This window comes from Phodopus roborovskii, unplaced genomic scaffold (genome assembly GCF_943737965.1).
Source record: "Phodopus roborovskii unplaced genomic scaffold, PHOROB, whole genome shotgun sequence".
Lineage (NCBI taxonomy): Eukaryota > Metazoa > Chordata > Mammalia > Rodentia > Cricetidae > Phodopus > Phodopus roborovskii.
The window spans coordinates 8,605,748-8,625,597 of NW_026125281.1; the positions used below are offsets into that span (position 1 = coordinate 8,605,748).

The 19,850-nt window shown below is 41.5% G+C and overlaps 1 protein-coding gene across 1 annotated transcript in view; it reads left to right on the forward strand.

The window, feature by feature from the left end:
- Positions 1–391: 391 nt before the first annotated feature.
- Positions 392–19,850, forward strand: part of Eya1 (EYA transcriptional coactivator and phosphatase 1) — a 119,631-nt gene continuing 100,172 nt past the window's right edge. Inside the window, exon 1 of the mRNA XM_051196911.1 lies at positions 392–623. Coding sequence (XP_051052868.1) covers positions 452–623 — 172 coding nt within the window. The 5' untranslated portion in view covers positions 392–451. The remainder of the gene's footprint in view (positions 624–19,850) is intronic.

Below are 19,850 nucleotides of genomic sequence, written 5' to 3' on the forward strand. Positions count from 1 at the left end.
AACCCATCAAATAACAATTGGGTGTTAAATTTTAAAGGGAGTCTCTAGTGTTAATTTATTAGATGAAACAGATTGCACAGAATAGTGACTTATTTCTTTTCCACGTGTTTATGTATCTCCCTCTTCTTTTTAGCAAAGTCATACTCCGGGGGGATTGTTTTAATATAAAAACAACTGCCATGTTTTCTTCTGAACGTACAACAGATGCCGTTGTCCCACATTAGCTTATGACTTTAATTATACAAGAAAGGGGGAGATTTTAAAAGCTGCAGGTGAACACTGGCTGCACAGGGCGAGCATTGCCTTTCAGTAATACATGTGATGAAAGGCCTAAAGACAGATGCAAACTGAACCGTTTCCAGTCTAAGAGAACAGATACAATGGGACTTTTGTGTGTGTGTGTGTGTTTCAAAGAAGGTGTCAAGTCGTTACCACATTAAATGGTGCCGTTATGAATTTGGTACATCTGTCAAACGGAAGGCTTCTTGTCTTTAGGTCTATGGAAATGCAGGATCTAACCAGCCCGCATAACCGACTGAGTGGTAATAGTGAGTCCCCCAGTGGTCCCAAACTCGATAGTTCTCATATAAATAGCACTTCCATGACTCCCAATGGCACGGAAGGTGAGTGTCTGTCTCTCTTACTTTGCCTTGTCTCTTCATCACTGTGTACCTCTTGACCGCTCCTGAACTCTGCCCTCAGAGCCACCAAACTGTTCCTCTGTTTCAAAGTAGTTTGAATTAATCCATGTTCCCCCTTAATTGGGAGTTGCATATTACTGGATTATCACATTCCATAGGCTGGATTTATATTTGTGTGTGTGTGTGTGTGTGTGTGTGTGTGTGTGTGTGTGTGTGTGTGTGTGTTGTGTGTACGTACTGAAGTATATGCATGTGGATACACAAAATGCTTTTAACTTGGAATATATTTCTTTGTGTTGATTACATGTCCTCATCACCATATTATTTTACATCATTTTTCTGTATGACTACTGAAAATTTGGAATGATTTCATTTTATTTTCCATTTTGTTAGCAAATACAACCAGATTTTGAAAAATGTCAACATCAAACTGGATTAGATCAGATCAGCAAAGCAGTTTTTGTGTCTAATATTCCTGTGGCTTTGGCCACTGCAGTATAAACAAGAAGAACCTAAAACTTAATACCTATAAAGTATGCAAGCCTATTTGGCAAGTATGCATAGCGTTTAGCCACTTTCTTGAAGATTGAGTAGTATACTTTAAACATAGTATCATAATTATTTTAATATAATTAGTACATATGAATGCTTATGTGAGCTGCATGTAAATAGAAACATCTACTTCAATCCATGCATATTTCAGTCTATACATAGAAGGTTATATGTACATATTACTGTCTGTTATGCACAGCTACTTAGGTGCTATGCATATTTTTATAAGTCAGATGTATAAATTCATTGCATTTATTTCAACTGGGTCTATGGAAAAATGTTCACTGATATTGTTGCTTATTTGTTACTAAGCCATAAAGTGTTGATGGATTCATGAAATAAGTTTTATTAGTTCAATAGATTATCCATGCTAGGATTCCATTCATAGACAAACCCTTATCCATGAGTTCTCCAATCATAATGATCTTTTATCTCAGGTTTTTTAAAAAATAAGCATAATTAAGTTATGTATAATTATTATCATTTTGACATGGTATTCGAGTATGTATCTGGGAAAGCCTTTTAAAACTTGTAAAGCTATTTAATCCATAACAGATAAAGCACAAAATTAATTACCTTAGATATAAGGTGTCTTGATTTTTCTACCAGTAGTAATTAATTTTATGCACAACTGTTCTGTGGCTTTCCTGACAAGTAAATATATTCCTGTGCAGTGCTTGTGGAGAATGGCTGTTGTAAAAAGTAGAAACTTTGTGCTGATATAGCAACACGGTTAATCTCTGGATAAAGCAACTTTCCATTGGAAACTTCCAGTCACGTCAATCATTAATCAAGCCGAAGTTTACACAAAGGCAAGTTTAATGTCTAAGTAGAGTGTATAGAGCTTGAACAGTAAAAGCAATTGATCAGTCCTGGTTCACCTCTTCTTTGAATGTCTTCAGGTGGGAGCCCATTAGCACAGACAAGGTCTGGAGACATTTATACACTCTACCACAGGGTCCTCCTCAGCTGGGCCCAGGGGATTGTCAGGGTGCTGGGCAGCCAGTGAGAGGCCCTGCATCAAACCCAACACTGTCAAGCTCAAAAAGATAGCCACTTAAACGAGGAAGACTAAGTCCATTAAACCATTTACCAATAGACATGACAAGGAAGGATTATAAGATAATAACATTTTGAATATGACATAGTGACATAGGAGTAAGACATTTTCATCTTTCCACCACATTACTGACAAGCCACCTCCTCCAAACAGGAGTCACCCACTGTTTAGCAGAGTGTCTGTTTGTGTGAGGCGCTTCCTTAGATGGTTTTGTGTGGATGAGATGTGGCCTGATTTTAAAGAAAACGTAGAGGACCAATATATTTCTAAATGTTTATATTTCTTACCTTGCTATCATGTCTATTTTCAGGAATAAAATATATTTTGTAATGTTTCTATACAATTAAAGTTACCTTCAGATAAATAAATATTCTAGATCAGTTTTGTAATTGCTCAAAGCATTCAGTATGTGAGACACATAGAAAGTAATTTCTTGAGTTCGAGGCCAGCCTGGTCTGCAAGAGCTAGTTCCAGGACAGCCTCCAAAGCTACAGAGAAACCCTGTCTCAAAAGAAAAAAAAAAGTAAGTTCTTTTCTTTTTCTTTCTTCATTCCTCCCTTCCTCCCTTCCTCCCTCCTTTCTGTTTCTTTGGTTTTCTGAGACAGTTTCACTATGTAGCTTTAGCTGTTCAGGAAGTCATTATGTAGACCAGGCTGACCTTGAACTCAGCGATAATTCTACTTCTTTGCCTCCTTCATTTGCTGGAATTGAAGGAATGTGCCACTACCCCTGGCTCTTAGAAGTAGTTTCTTGTCCTTAAAAAAAGAAAGTTAATTGTGCAGACGCTGATGAGGCACTACAACCCTAGTACTATGAAGTTGGAGTCAGGAGGATCAATCAGGAGTTTAAGCCATCTTCAGCCATGGCAGTGAGTTGAAGGCCAGCAAGGACTACAGGGGATCCTGTCTCAATGGCAAAGACACCACAACATTTTGATGGTGTTAGACCTTGGAAATGAACTTTCAAGGTACAATTTCAAAGGTGTACATAACTATCCATGGTGTCTTCTCTTCCGGTGTTTTTATCAGTCAATGTGCTTACAAAGGCTATGGTGGAATGCAGTAGGATCAGAAGCTAAGCTAGAGGGTCTCACTATAAATTATTCAGAGCCCCAAAGGAATATTTTTGTCAGTGTAATGGAAAATTTAGAGCACTTTTTTAGCATAAAGCTTAATATTATAGACCTGAATTTTCCTCAAGTTCTGTTATATGGCTTTACACCCAGATGTATAAAAATAATTCTAGGTTATTGTGTGTGAATCACATGATCGCGTTCCTTTTCTGTTCCATCATATTCTTGTTCATCTCTCTCAGCCACCACCACAGGAATTGTGGTTAAAATTAGTAAATTTATTAACATCTGGCAAGCTTCCCTGGAACATAGTTGTTACAGATCTTCTTCCCATCCCTCCTTTGAGATATGATTTAGTTTGAAACCTGAAGTGCTTATTAATGAATTAGAGGATTAGGAAGGAAAGAAAGAAATTCATTAAAAGTAGCCACTAAAATAACACCTCCCTTCAATCCTTAGCAAATATTTCAGCCCTTTGTACCACACATGCATGCACGCATGCACACACACACACACACACACACACACACACGCACGCACACACACGCACGCACACATGCACGCGCACACACACACGCACGCACCGCATGCACGCGCACACACACACACGCACACACACACACGCGCGCACACGCGCACACACACACACACACCATGATAGATGTTTAAGTGACTTCCCAGAAGCCAAATGCAAATAATCTCAGCTCAATTTAAATTAATTAAATGACCAGCAAGACTTACATATAGTTTAGAGTTGGCTTTGGCCGAATTTACTGAATTTGATATTTGGTTTGGCGCTCAACTGGGTTGCCTTGTCTGACTCAGAGCCAATTATTAAACTTCCTGCCACCACTTGTCTATATCACGTGGCAAAGAAAAAAAAAAAAAAACCAGAAAAATCTCCTTTGTAAAAAAACATAGCTTCTTCTTAAGTACAAACAAGGAGGGAATATAATGGAGAGGCAGAGAATATTAAGTTTCTTCTGAAGTCTGCTGCCAAATTCTTCTAAGACACCATGCTTGTAGGTTCTACACTCATAGGCTAGTACCTGTTTTCTTGATTCATCTAGGGATCGAGACAAAACACGCCAAGCTCCAGCCTCAAGAACTATGTTTCATTTGCTTTGCAAACACTGTTGAGTTATAAGAATCAAATGTTTTGAAAATGTTTAGCTCTTTGTATTTTCTTTTTTTTTTTTTAATGCCAACCTCTCTGGTTTTTGTTGCAAGTTTGCAGGTTTCGGCTGGTGTTGTCCAGTTTGAAATGTAGAACAGAAGTAGGTAAACACAGTTTATGTTTACCAGTGAATAATTGACTGGTAGTGGGAAAGTTCTGTCGGGAGAGATGGGTTTCAAATGTCATCAGTGAATATTTCAGTTAGCATTGAACAGGCTCATTCAAGAAACACAATTTACATATTCTCCCTCTACTCATTTGACTCACCCTCTAAGGTACAGTGGGAAAGAAATTTCCTATCAGAGGCATTAAAATATCACCTCTCTTCCCTCTATAGCAAATACTCAGTTCTCTGTACACACACACACACACACACACACACACACACACACACACACACACACACAGTGTTTAAGTGTAGTAGTCCCAGCTTAACTGAAATTAAATGACCAGACAAACTTGCATGCAGTTTGCAGTTGGCTGAGTTTACATGGCTGATGTGTTGTGTTAGAGCATAATTTTGATGAAATCGGCTTTTGGGCAAAGTTAGCTGAGTACCACAGTGTCCAGTGTGAAGTGAGGGAGCCTTTCTGCTGTGGGCGTGTGCTCCGGCTCCTGTTGTGAGAGCCTTGTGTTGTAGCCATGGTGGCAAACTATTCTGAAGGACCCAGAGTCATAGCAGTAAAAAGAATGTTTATTTGCACACCTAGCTCGGGCCTTGTTTGCAAAGCACAGATTTTTTTTTTTTTTTTTTTTTGCCATCTTTTTTTTTTTTTTGATTGTCTTAAATTCGCAAGGGCTAGAGATTGATGAGTTCTATACTGCCAATTTGAGTGTTTATTTTTGGTTGTAAGTGGCTGGGGAAGGTGAAGGGAGAGAGAGACAGAGAGAGAGAGAATAGGGAGGAGTTAGGCCCAGACCTGAGGCTGCAGCTTTCTCTCAGATCCCAGCGCAGGAAACTTCTCCTGAAGCAGACAAATGTGTTTAAACGATGTAAAAGCAGATGGAATTGGAATTCTCACTCCCACTCATCTCAGGGATCCATAGAGTAATTCAAAGAGTAATTTTGAATTTATATATCAGGTTTCCCAAGATTGTGATCTTGAATTAGGTGGCTAAATTGCCTGCATTTACAATGTATTCAATTTTGTTTTGCATATTTTAAGGTGGTGGGTTAATTCAATTGCCCATATCTATATTACCAGAATCTATTTTCAAACAGTTTTGTCATTTCTACAAAAGTTGGAACACTAGAAAATTACTAAAATTAGTTTTCTTCTCTTTCTGTATTTGAGTAAAATATAGTTCTGGCTGATGAGAATATCTTAAGCAATCTTGTTTACAGAAAGTCTTCTAAACTGAGTGTGTAGAGTTGGGGTTGGAAGCTGCTCCTCATAGGAAATATTTGTATATCTGTGCTCAAATATGCTGGTGTGAATAGAAACATGTTAATCTAATTTCACCCTTGTTTACGTTCCACACTTAATTCAGTTTCTGTGAGATTAAGGGACACCATGAGGAAAGGCATTACTAAAAACATTTTTAGAGTTTTGTTGGTGGCCACAGCATTGGCTTCTTAGAAATCACTCTAAAGCAAAAACTATGAAGGAATAAAATAATGAGTTAGGATTTAATATTTACTATATGTTATATACATGGAAATAATTCTCGCATGTCTGTTAATAATAAAAATAGCTGTTTTAGACTATTTTGTTGATCATTGCACTGAGTATTTGCCACATTTTGTTTTTGTCAATCTTGAGAAAATCCCTGGAGCTGGCCAGGAGGATGGCCTAAGGGTATGGGTTTGAATCCCAGCTCCATAGCGTGCCAGCTACAGGGACAGGAGCAGATGAGCTACCCTGACTCAGTTCCCTCACCAGTCAAATGAAGAAAGCAACGGGTCTCACATTAGGCTTGCCATGAGCATGTAATGCAAACCTCGTGGCATATTTGGAACTTACTAAGCAAGGACATTACTGTATCTATTAATATTAACTGCTAGGCCATATGTAAATAATAGTCACTTCTATGGCATGATTCCTGTTTTACAATAAAAGCTGTAAAAAGTTAAGCTCCAAGTTTCAAGGCACATAACTTGTTGTAATGGGTACCACTGGAGCCTGTTCTTGTATTTGAGGAGCTGCTGACAAAAACCAATGGCCAGGCTTGGGATCGCTGTGTTTTTCTCTGAAGACGATATATGACCTTTCTCATGACCTTTTTCAATACCTTCATCTCAAGTGTCAGAGCACCTAACCATGCTAGGGCCTTTGGTAGTGACCAGCAGACTACACACAAGTTGAAGGTGGAAATTGTTGGTAGAAAATGGACTTCATGATAAGGATGACTACCCAGGATACTTGCGTCTGCGATCTCATGTGAGATCGTGGAGACTTCTTCTGGGCCCACACATGCCTAGCACCTTGCTTCAATTGCTTAACTTCGGGGCAATGGTCTCTAACTAGGTTTCAAAGCTTTCAGCTTAATTACAATTCTGTCAGGCAGCCTCTGCTTGCTTTAAGCCTCTTTGAGATGAAAAGGAGATGGGAAACAGTCCCTGCTTTTCATTACAATAGCCGTTATTATATGCACATTTGTGAAATTCAAAAAACATTTTTGCTACTGCTCGGAGTAAAAATGTTCTACCTCAGGAAATGTTTTTCAGTGGGTAGTGAAGTGGATGGCCCCATGTCTTTTGGCTTTGAGAATCAGATGTGGATGTTCTTGTCAAGGATGCTATGCTACAGGAACAGCTAGAAGCTACCTGTGGTTGGAAGAGAGAAAGTGGCTTACTTTACAGGACTAAGTGGCGGCATGTGTGGACCAGTTGGGGGACAGTCTGCTTTCACCTGTCACCTGTTAATAAACCAGCTCTATTCCTGGTACCTAGTTAGTTGAGGAGATTCCTATTGTGTAGATTCAGATTGAGTTCAGTTCTTCAGTTGCTAATAGAGAATCAGCTCGGTGACATCTCTATTGCAGTTTTCCTCTGTGAGCTGAATGGGCTGAGTTCTTAACACTTTGAGACTGTTATGGTCCACTCTACATATTTAGTCATTTCATCCTCCAAGTAATTTTTAAGATGGGGTTTATGCACCTGGTGCTACAGCAGTTGAGTGACTGATCCGCTCTCAAAGCACATGGGCTGTGCTAGGGAGATGGCTAAGCACGCTGCGAGCTGTGATGGCCTCAGACCCTACATCCCTGGTCCCTACCATGTGGGCTTTCCGCTAGCACTGCTCCAGTTCTTCCTGAGACTCTTTACCTGCTTGAAGAACTTTATTATTATTATTATTAATCAACTTACCTAGGACTATAGCCAAGACAAAAGGGTTATAATATCCAACATATATTTCTCCTTTGCCCAGTGGGGCCCCTGAGCACCTTGAAGAGCAGGACAGACTTGTTCACTGCCCTTGGCATCTGGCAGCTTTGTCAACAGGTATTTGTTGAATGCATACCCTTGTTACTAAGTAAATCATGCAAACGAGGCATTATAGGAGCAGGGCGTCCATTCATATTAATTTCAGGAGCAGGCATCCATTCATATTGCTGACAGCACATTAACTATTCAAAAACTATTTAAAGCTTCACTTTTAGTTCTTTGGAAAGTTCTCGTCATAGACCAATTCACAAAGTAGCCATGTGCTTTCCATCCAGCGAAGAGGAGCCGAGGTAAGCACCCATGGCAGCTTTTGACATGAGCTACAGTAGCCAGTCTGCACTTGACCGAAAAGAACTTAGTATTTCACAAGTAGAACTAGTGGACTTCTAATCTTAGCGGCGATGAAGCAGCTCCCACACGGTATGACAAAAGTGTATGACATGGCAATAAGACTGTTAGTAAGCGTAGGTTTAGCATCTTTACAAATATGGCAAAAGTAATGTTTAAGGTAGGGAACGACTAAAGGAGAACTAATACTTCCACACTTCAGTCACTGTAAAGAACGTGCTATGTGTACCTCTGTCTCTTGTACACAGTCGTGTCTGTGTGTCTGTGTGTGTTGCGTACAGAACACAGCATAGCGAGGAGACTGGAGTGACGGGCTGAGCAGGTGACGCAGCCTCCGGTTACTGGGCTCTGAACTTGGGCCAGTAAATAGAAGAGGGTTGTGATTGTCTGTGTGTTAAGCCTTGTACTTAAGTAGTATGGGCAGTGGGAAAGGACTTTGGGGGAGAAGATGTGGTGGTAATTTACTTGAAGCCATGGCACTTACGTAGTAATGTCTCAGCGTCATCTCATATTTGCCTTGGGAGGTGAGTGGGACAAGAGTAACCCTAAAAATGCAGGAAAGGGGCGACACATGGTGTGAGGTTGTATCTTCTATAGTCAGACTCAATGGAGCTCAGAGTCTCTGTTCAGCTCTTTATGCTCCATGTTACAAAGTAGGTTTTCAGAGGCACAGCGGAGCAGGTTGAAGGGGCCCAGAGGCCAGGCTTTCTCCACTGGAAGCTGGACTCAGTCTCCAGCAAACTAGGCTCTTGATTCAGACCTCTGCAATTGAGATGATAATGGTACCTAAGGAGAGAGGGGGCCTTTAGGAGGATGTAGTGATGGAAGACAGTCTGACTCTTCCTCCGTTACTGTTCATTGGCTATTCTTGTTGCCTTCAAGCCTTCATTGTACACTGGGGATTACCCATTTATTCTTGGTGATAGGACAATTAGTCTATCCAAAATCCTGAGAATGATTACTGCCATCTGCTTCATGCTCAAGACATAGTAGCTACTTTGAGACAATGGTGAATGTTCTATTTTAAGGAAGCATGTCCTTTGGAACTGGTAGAGTAGTGTCTACATAGGAGGTAGGCTTATTTGCTCTTGCTTTTGTAGGCACTGAGAGAGCTTGATAAACTTAATAGCACTTAGTTAATACTGGGTAGAGGTGAGGTGAATATCTGGGTGCTCCTGGGGCTTAGCAAAACACAGGAAAGGGGTACTAATCATTTGGTGGGTTGATTGCATTTTGGGCAAATAAACCATTTTTCCATATTGATATGATTGAGGTTCTGAATCGGAGCCAGCTCATCTGCTTCCAATCTTCAGACACTGGTTGATTTTACCATCTGCTAATTTGCAACATATACTGATACACTTCTCCTCCGTGCCCTGCTATTGGCGGACTAGCCTGGTTAGTGCCACTCTCTGATTATCTCAGTCTATACAGAGGAATGGTCCAAGATGAGAGAACTCTACTTGGGAAACAGCTGACTCTTCAGCAGATTGATAAAAGAGAAATTAATTGCAGCAGTGAGAAGCTAGCTTTGTAATCTCGGCTGTCACTTAACATCTTTAGGCTGCAGATTCTACACCTTTGAAAGGAAACAAATAAAATGCCCGCCCTTTAAGCTTAAGTAAAGGAGCTGTTGTTTGCTTGTAAAGTGTTTAGTATGTACTAACCACACAAGAGGTGCTTAACACATTGAAACTACATAATAAATTATCACTCCTCCATTCTAAAAGCTACATAATGTGTTATTTATGTCAAAAATGGAGACTGGTATATTGCTAAATTTTTAGAAGTTTTTTTTTTCTTTTTTACCATTGTGCCATGTTTCCCTTGTAGCAAGATAACAATATTTAGCTCCTACTGTGGTTTCTAAAGGCTATTATCTATTGGGAACCATCAAAGGGCACGATTAAAACCTGTACCTTCCATATGGGTAACTTCACTGAAAGAGACATAAACAAACCTGGATGCTAATGATGTGAATGATGAAATATTTAGAAGAAATCTTTTACATATGCAACTTAATTGGGAATAGATAAAAAAAAAAATTAGGGTGTTTTTTTGTTTTTGGAGTTTTTTTTCTAGGCAGAAAGCATAACAGTCTCCTAGCTCAGTCACAACAGCACAGCAGTAAAATATTAATTACTGTCCCCTAATGGTAGGTTTATAGTGATTCATCTGATGGCCCTCCCAGCTTTTCTGCAATCTGGTAAAGGCCATCATACAATATTGGGACAGAAGGGAAAAACTAAGTTTTGTGTTTACTGTGCACAAAGCACTCTGAAGGGAGATAGAAGCTGGACCATGAAGAATGCTGGTTGGCCCCCTGCCTTAAGGAGCCCAAGGTCTGAGTGAGGGAAATACAGATTCCAACTTTTTGGCAAAAGTAAATAAATAAAATTTGGGGACTAGGACCTTCAGCCCCTGACTCAGAGATCCCTAGGAGCGCGAGTGCATGCTGAAGATGAGAAACTGATTTTGTGTATCAAGCTTTGTGTATTTGGTGAGTACATTAGCATGTCATATGTGCACTTTACACATGGGACCGTCCGTTCTGTTTGTTCAAATGCGAAGCATGTGTCATTCATTTCACAGTTAGGGTTTGCCACTAAGTTCTTTCCACATCAGCAGATTGGAAAGAAGTGATCATTGAGTTCTGAAATATTTTGGTGTCAGGGAAAAAAAAAAAAAAAAAAAAAAAAAAAGACTTCATTCTCCATCAGGTTAGAAGCCACTGGTGTGAATAAAAGTGCTCTCAGGGTTCAGAAGAAAGGGCTCTTCAGCTTGCTAGGCTCTGGCCGAGCTTCAAGGAGGAGGGTGGAATGTGAGCTGACTTGGGAAATGGGTAGAGTCTGAATAGGTGGACAAGAGCTGGAATGCATGGTAAATGAGGGGATGCTATGAACAAAGGTAGGATAGTCTGGGGGACTGAGGAGACCTGGCGAGCTGAAGAAGGGGCTGATGGGAGATAAGGTGAGGAGGCAGTCAACTGTAGCCAGGCTGAGCATCAGGCTGAGGAACTTGGACTTTCTGGGCTGGTAGGAGAAGCCAGTGAATATTTTGAGAGAGGGACTAGGCCGACACTGTGCAAGTGTCTCAGGTATTAATCTGGCACCATGTCTGAGGAGTGTTTGGACTGAGAGGGGGTGAGCTCCAGCATAGTCTCAAATCTGTTCAGCTGTGATGTGTTGGGAACCTGAGCCGGTGCGACAGGAATGACACCCACAAAAACAGCCCATCAGGGTTGTGAACAATCTTTCCAGAGACTCTACATTTATCTTACTTCTAGAAGAGGGCCACTAGCCTTGGCCTCTGTACAAGTCACTGCACAAGGCACAATGGCACACTAAGTTAATATACTCTCTTTCCTGTGAATCACAGGGTTTGAAATTCCCTGCCATTCTTTTTTGACCAGGTATATTGATTAAATTTTCATTACTATTACCAAATGCCTACCATAGCTAGCTGAAAAGGAGGGAGATTATGTTTTGGCTTACCGTTTCAAAGGTTTCATTTTGTGATCAGCTGGCTGCAGGCCCTAAACCTGAGATCAGAGAACACATCATCACGGAAGGGTGTGCCGCAGCAAAGTTATTCAGTTCATGGTGACCAGGAAGCAGAGGAAAGGGCCAGTGATAAGAAATATCTTCCCAGAGCTGACCCCCACTTTCCTTATTCATCTATCTAGGCCACGCCTACCTGCCACCAATTTCCAATGATGCTGCAATATTGTAAGTCTATCAAGGAACTAATGTGCCAATTGGTCAGAGTTCTCAGAAGGAAGTCTTTTCCCAGAAGCCTGTCTGCTAGCATACAAGTACCCAATCCATGAGCCAATGGGCGACATCGTATACCATGCATACTCTTAAGTTCAAATCTGTTCAACGTGGTTTGCTTTTAACATGGTTGTACAAGCTACTTTTGAAGAATTCATATTTTTCTCCTTCCTTGGGGGACAGAGAATATGCCTTTAATATTCCGAGGACATCAAGTTGTAGTCCTAATCCAAATGAAGAGATGCCTCATCTTCTAAGTGAGGCTTGACTAAAAGCAAAGCATCAACTTTGTAGGTATCTATCTGTCCATCTATCTATCTATCTATCTATCTATCTATCTATCTATGCTTTTTGATTAAAAAAATAACATGGCAAGTTAATGTAATTCAGTGATTTTTTTTTAAAGTCAGGCATATAAATATGTACATTCAGGGATATTTTCCACTTTCATTTACCATGTACCAATTTTATTCGTTTTTCGCCACTTTTCATTTGGTGTCACCGAACCTGAGCCATTACATGGCTGTCCTTTTCCTTTTTGACCTCAACAGCACAATACTACCAAAGCTGTCTCAAGTCATTTGCCCGTCCTCTTATGAAGTGGGGAAGGGTACTCTCTAACAAACAAATACCCAACGATACTATTTCATGACAATGCAATAGTATTCGTTTGACAAAAGAATTCAGAATGACACAAGTGTTTTATGTGTGCCCCACCCATGGGTGCTTTGGTCATAGAAGCTGCATCTAAGCTCCTGGGGTAATAGTTTAGGAGGGCTAAGATCGGTGGTTTTTGTAATTGCCTGATCGGCGTGCCTCATGGGTTAAGCTCACTGAAACCTGCCTTCAGGTAGCATTCATCCCCTACCTTCATCTGTTCCTTCTGCAACTGCTGGGTCCTGGGAACCAAGTACTGGCTTAAGTTCTGTAAAGACAGAGCGACTTAAAAAACGCTTCTTCTGTGAAAATAGTTGCCATACGTCAAGATGGATAAGACCATGAGATATGAAGTAGAAGAAAAGGACACATATGCAGATAAATACATTCATGTATTCTGAATATTTATATTCTAAAGATATATACTGCGTATTCCATATATCATATACAATATATCCCATATAGCGCGTATTGTATATTCTACATAGAATATATTCCATTTACTCTATATAATATAACATATTCTAAAGAGGGCAAAGACACAGGTTTTGAAGTTCAAGGTGAAACATTATGCCAGAGTAGTAGATTAAGGGCAACACAGTAAGATTTTGAAATGTAACTTGGAGTATATAATTCAGCTTGGAAAATGTATACAATAGTTACTGTGAGAGAGTAAGAGGCATGGAGCTGGGAGGAAGCACTGGCTACTGTAGTTTAAGGGTCTGTACGTGGGAGCACGTGGTACCTTTTTCGGAGCATGTAGATGATAGTGTCTCACAGATAGTGTCGGAACCATTAGATGTGGTTGAATGTTGTAGAAGAGTCTAATGTAGGATGAGTAGGGGATAGAAACTTTGTTCCTGCCTATTAAATACTTGCTGAACCTCAGTGCCAGAATATTGTACAAATCTAGGCCACCAAAATGTAAGATTTTCTACAGCTTCAAGAGTGGAGCTGACGGTCTCATCTCACCAGTTCTGCACCAGTTAGAAGGTAATTAGGGCAGGTGGTAGAATTGAATATGCATGACTTGTTAGCTTTCTGTCACAGTGACAAATGACTGAGATAACGAGATTGTAAAGAACAAAGGCATCCTGGCTATGTTTCCTGAGCCCATGAACAGGTAGCCTCAATACTCCACCCCATCCCCATTATTGGAAGTAGGAGCCAGGAGATGGTGCGTGCTAGGAAAGTGCTCTGCCAGTGTACCAGATGGCTACATCATGGCTGTTTTCTCCCTACTTAGGAACCAGTGGGCTACATCATGGCTGTTTTCTCCCTGCTTAGGAACCAGTGGGCTACATCATGGCTGTTTTCTCCCTGCTTAGGAACCAGTGGGCTACATCATGGCAGTTTTCTCCCTGCTTAGGAACCAGTGGGCTACATCATGGCTGTTTTCTCCCTGCTTAGGAACCAGTGGGCTACATCATGCTTTTCAGACTCTGGTTGGGGTAAGACATTTCATCAGGGTTGGAACACTGTGTGCACAGGAAAATCATTCATCTCATGGCTGGGACATAAAAGAGATGAAAAACAACAAAATCAAACATTTCCTGGCCTCCAGTAATGTCACAGGGGGGGCGCATATCTCTACACCAGCCTCTAGGGCATACGTAAGATCCAAGCTTCATCTACAGTAGTAGATGCAAGAAACAGAAATCAGAAGAGAGACATCCACTGTTCGTGACTAAAAATGTCTTTTATAGAACCTGAGCCCTTCAGAGGGATGTGGCGGTGATATATTTATTTAATCTCTCCCTGTTTCTCTCTCTCTCTCTCTCTCTCTCTCTCTCTCTCTCTCTCTCTCTCTCACACACACACACACACACACACACACACACACACACACGTGCGCGCGCGTGAATAGAGATTGAGAAGTTGCCTATATAAAAATCATTTTCGAAGTCATGGTAAGGAAAATTATTGTGAATGAAAATGGAGACGGGTGGCCAGGAGGGGCAAATGATGTGGGGATGGGGGAAGAAAGATAACACAGCAGGAAGAAAAGCAAAAGGAACCATTGTTATTGTTGGGTAATTAATGATTTAACAGAAAACTTTCACGGGATATTGTTTATTTAGAAGGGCTAAAGAAAGGTAAAACTGAGAGAAGTTTGAGCTAGGAGGTTGGAAAAGGGCATTTATGGAAACAGCAGACACTGGCAGATGGTACAGTGAGTTAGAGAGTGAGTCCATGATGCAAATATAAGAACAAGTGCCCAAGAAACTTGAAGGGTTAAGAAGACAGCTTGAGAAGAGCCATCATTGAGAGACAATTCACAAACACTTGAACAATTAGGAGAGGGGGCAGGGACAGAATACAAGGTAGCTTATGGTCCCGTGCTCAGTTCTGAGCCCTGCAAACAAGATGTTCAGGGAGTCCTGTCTTTGTCCCTGGGTACCAGAGAAGCAGCTCTGTGGAAGTCACGATGCTGCGAAACGAAGAAATGGGGAATCATTACAAGGGAAGCCTTGGGGAGACGTGAGGAATGGGGTGAAAGGAAACCCTGAAACTTTAAATTAATTAAACATACTGCACCAAGAAGGGAAATTAATGCAGTTTCAGTCTCTATAAAATATCTGGTGAGGGTGGGAAATGAGATATGGTTTGGGGAGTGAGGAAGCTGGGAAGGATTCAGTGAGGCTATTTCAGGCACTCGACAAGAAGTAGAAAACAGAGACTGTCCCATGATGGGATGGCTCAGGGGATGAGAAAAGGGGAACCTCTGCCTAAGTGGGATTCATCGGCGTGGCAACTGGTTCTGGGCTGCCACGGTGAAGAGTGGGCAGTGACAGTTGCCCATCCTGGGATTAGAGGCGGACAGAAAAGGCACGTGGGACATGAGACCACATGGCCCATCGAATACAGACGAGACACGGCAGTCACTGGACTCCACACTGATGAAGCTGGAGTGGGAGAAGAGACAGGGGTTTGGAAAGACAGGTTCTAATGAGCATCAAGAGCGAGTCTGGCAGAAGTGAGTAAATGAGGAAACGTGACAGTCCTTGGAGGCGATGTACTTTTAAGCAGTGGCATAGCAGGATCACCTCACAGGCAAACTTAAATGAATAAAATTGAGAGGAAGGAATCATGGGAAGAAACAGTCCCTCTGTGTCTGAGCTTATGCCAGCCAAAGAACTGTGAGATGAGCTTAGATTCTGGCCTGGGAGTGGGGAGGAGACTAACTGCTCCTCAACCAGCCTGCTGCCTTTCTGGGAAAACTCATCAGCGTACACACTGGCTCTCGGTCCAGCAAACAGAGCTACAATTTTATTAATACATGGGAGAAGTATCACTCATCAAACGGCTTGAGCACTTCTCTGATTGCCCTCTAAGTTTGGAGATGTGTTTTCATGACCATAACATTTAAAGTTCATCCAGAAGTTGATGAACATGGGATTACGGTGCCAGAGGCTAATTGGCTGATTGTCATAGCGGATCTCCCCAGGCTGCAGTGGTCTGATAGGCAAGTCTCCATTTACAGTATCGAAAGAGGCTTTCTTGTTTTTATAGATCAGCTTACTATAAAGAATGCTAGAACTTCTACGTGTATTCTGAAATTTCTGATCACTGCTACCTCGTGCGCCATCTTTCTTCTGCTGACCCGATCCTTCAGAAAAAGCTTACACTGATGATGGTACTAGCCGAGGCACTAGTTGTCTTAATGTAATCGTGATTTAGTCCCGCCTTCTTGAACTATTCCCAAGATACCTTGCTTGATTTGATTTTGGCTTCCCTTAGGTAAGGCTTCAAGGGTTGATTTTTCTCTTTAGATCCTTCCATTTCTTTTAGAAGGGTAAGCTTGACTTTAATGTGGGACTTCTGATAGATTTTTAACATTGTTATCTGTACTTTTAAAAACAATGATTTTGGAGCCAGGGATGTAGTTCAGTGGCAGAGTATTTTCCCAGCATGCAACTCAACCAGTGGAACAGAGATTCTGATTTCTCATGCTTCCAGAGATGTTGCAAAAAGAGGAAGAGTTTTTATAAAAGTATGGGCTCTGGATCTAGACAGAGCATGGTTAAAATGGTGGGTTCTGGACATAGCGCACTGCTGAAATGGTTATGATCTTTATTTATTTTATATTATCATCTGAGTATACGATACCACTACAGATGAAAAAACTGAGATAAACAAAATGGAGTGCCTTGTTCTAGGTTTACACTTTTGGCATTGAAGCACCGTTAGTAATGGGTTGTGACTTTAATTCTGAGTACTGCTGCTAGTGTGCGCTACCAGTGATGGAGATGGACCCTGCCTCACCCTCCTTCTTGATACCAGATCTTTCACAGAACATCCTGTGAACGTCTATTACAATTCAGTGACATCTATAATGTAAAAGCATCATGTAAAAAGAGGATCGGAACCAAAGAGCTAAACTGTAGCAAGGCCAGCCACAGGGGATCAGGTCATCTGACCTCAACAGTGATGCTCAAAGGAATTAGTAGGTGGAAGTTTGTGGAACATCTAATAAGAGTAGGTCCGGGATGGCTGAGGTCCGGAGTGCGTGGTCACGTGACAGAGTCTCTGAATGTCTTAAAGGATATCTCTGACACACAGTTGGCCAGGGTCAAAGGGCAGGCCAGAACCCAAAACTGGGGGAAAGAAGAGATGCAGGAGAGTCAACAAGAAGAAATAAAAGTGCTACTTTGTAACAAACTGGGGTCATATAACAAAAGAATGGTATGGGGGCGCATAATCCTATAGTTAGGGAAAATTATTTATAGGATTTTGCCCTCTAGTCAGGAATCTTAGATAGGAGAGCTGTCCTCAAATGTCACAGTGTCTTTCGGAAGAAAGTCAGCATGTGGTACTTGAAAATTTAAAGTTCGGAGAGATGCTTTGTTATGTCACTTGCAGCCTATTGCTGTGTGTGTGTGTTTACCCAACTAAGATGGACCAGGTCAGATTCTGGTGGGCACATACTGCTTTTGTCTTTTTAATTCTTCAGGCAGTGTATAGTTGGCTACAACAAAGCCAGAAATATTTAGTCTTGTCTTTTTTTGGAAAGGAAGTTATCCTTCATGAACGTATGTGTGTGTGTGCGTGCGTGCGTTCGTGCATGCATTGTCTTCTTCTATTTCTCTCCACCTCGCGTTTTGAGGCAGGGTCTCTTGCTAAGCCAGAGGTTCCCTTTTTAGGCTATGGGCTGGCTAGAGAGCCCTTGGGTTCCATCTGTCTTCCTTCTCCTCCACCACTGAGATTATAGGTGTTTGTCACCACGCCCAGTTTTTACTACTTGTGTCCTGGAGAAATGAACTCAGGTATTCATACCTACACAGCAAGTGCCTTAGCCAGCAAGCCATCTCCCCAGCCCCTAGGAGACTATCTTACATCACAGTAGATCATTAAGCCTCTGTTGATCAAAGTATTTGATTACAGGACTGATATAATCTTGCACATCCTGGTAGTTACTTTGTGGACATCTCTCTAAAACAGAGAGCCTTTTCAAAAACCAGATTTGGAGGGACTCTGTAGTTCATAGCGTATAGATGGCTGTATTGAACAACAGCAAAAGGCAATGATCTTGGGACCTAAAAGAGAGTATCGTCTTCCTTTCCTTTCTTTTTTGCCTACTTTTAATGGATTTCATGAACAATTGAAGTTCCTGGTTGGTTGGGAGTGAGAGTTGCTTTTGATTGAGCTTGATCTTGCAGGGATGTAGATTTCAGGGGAGCAAAGATAGAAGGGGTTTTGTTGTAGGTAAACTTTCTCAGAGTAATTGTATAGTTCAAGCTATAGCGTCATTGACCTTAGATTTGGCAGACTTAGAAGGAATTTGGACTGAAATTGTAGGCAGTGGAAGAGTTCTTCTTCATCCTTTCTTGACATCAGGGCAGGGAGTTGCTACTTGAGATCATCCAGTAATCTCAGTGGTCTGGAAGCTCCAAGGGCAGAACTGGCAGAGTCATATTTTCTAATCAAATCACAGCTGGTGGCGCCAAGCCTCAGCTGCCTTTTTCCAGCATTAACTTTTGCAAAGTGCTACTTACTTACTTATTACCGTTTCATCAAGCTTTGGTCATGGGCCTGGGAATAAAGGAACTCCCCAGATGAAATCCCGTGTTTGGATGCTTCCTGGCCTCTTCAGTTTCAGTTTTTATATGTGGGAGAGACAGTGAGGTAATGCCTGACTAAGGAGTTTCAGGGACCTCGCAGAGGTCCCCATGTGATGATAACATCCATGAAGAAGCCCACCCATAATATGAGTGTTACATGGTCACTTTCCATTTTACCCCATTCTACCCATGGTCTCAGCACGTGGTGTTTGATTCGGAGTTCAGCATCCCACTAGTGCTCAGTCTAGAAAGTGGACTAGAGCAAATGGGTGACCTGCTGAGGGCACTGTGCCAGGTCTTTAAAGGAACGTGAAGTATATATAATGTGGTCATCTTGAGCATGAGAGCCCCTTGCAGTTTCTTCCCTACAGCTGTGACCATGTCGTGGTTATGAAGAGCAAGAGCATTAGGTGGCTGGGGGCAAAGGGGCAGGGATAGAAGGGAAAGTCAGACTTCTGTCAGAGTGTATTAGCATCAGCTAAGACTTCTAACCCAAAGCAACTGGCAGAAAAGTGAAAACTTGAGTCTCAGTGTTGTGTGGTCTACATGAAAACAATCAGGCAAAATGATTTCCATTTGTCTCGGTGGGTTTTCTTTCTTTCATTTTCTCTTTTCTCCCCAACTTTGTTTAGAAGCCATCGGAGTAATTAATTTTTTAAATGACGGTGTGATCCATCTCCTTACAGTACTCATGGGAAAACCACTCATCATATGTGTGCAAACGCTTAGGGCCAGAGCCTGAGCTGGATGAGTCTTCTGCCTGGTGTTTGGGAGAGATTGATGACATTGAGACAGAAGAGCTGTTTTCTCTGTCATCTCTCCCATTCCAGAATGTTCTTACTTTGAGGGAGGAGCCTCTCTCCCTGAATACTCTGTGGTCAGAACTTTCACTTCAGGGAACATAGATTTCAGGTTGACTTTAGAATGTTAGTATATTTTCCCCTTTCCCCCCACCCCGAAAACCTGAAAATAGAGAATAAGTCACCTCCAGATACACACACACACACACACACACACACACACACAGAGGTTAGGAACATGTCTGTAATAGCATTCCAGAAAAAGGATTATAAAACTAGGGAGGGAAAAGGCAGGTGCTCTGAGTTCTGTTTGGTGGTAT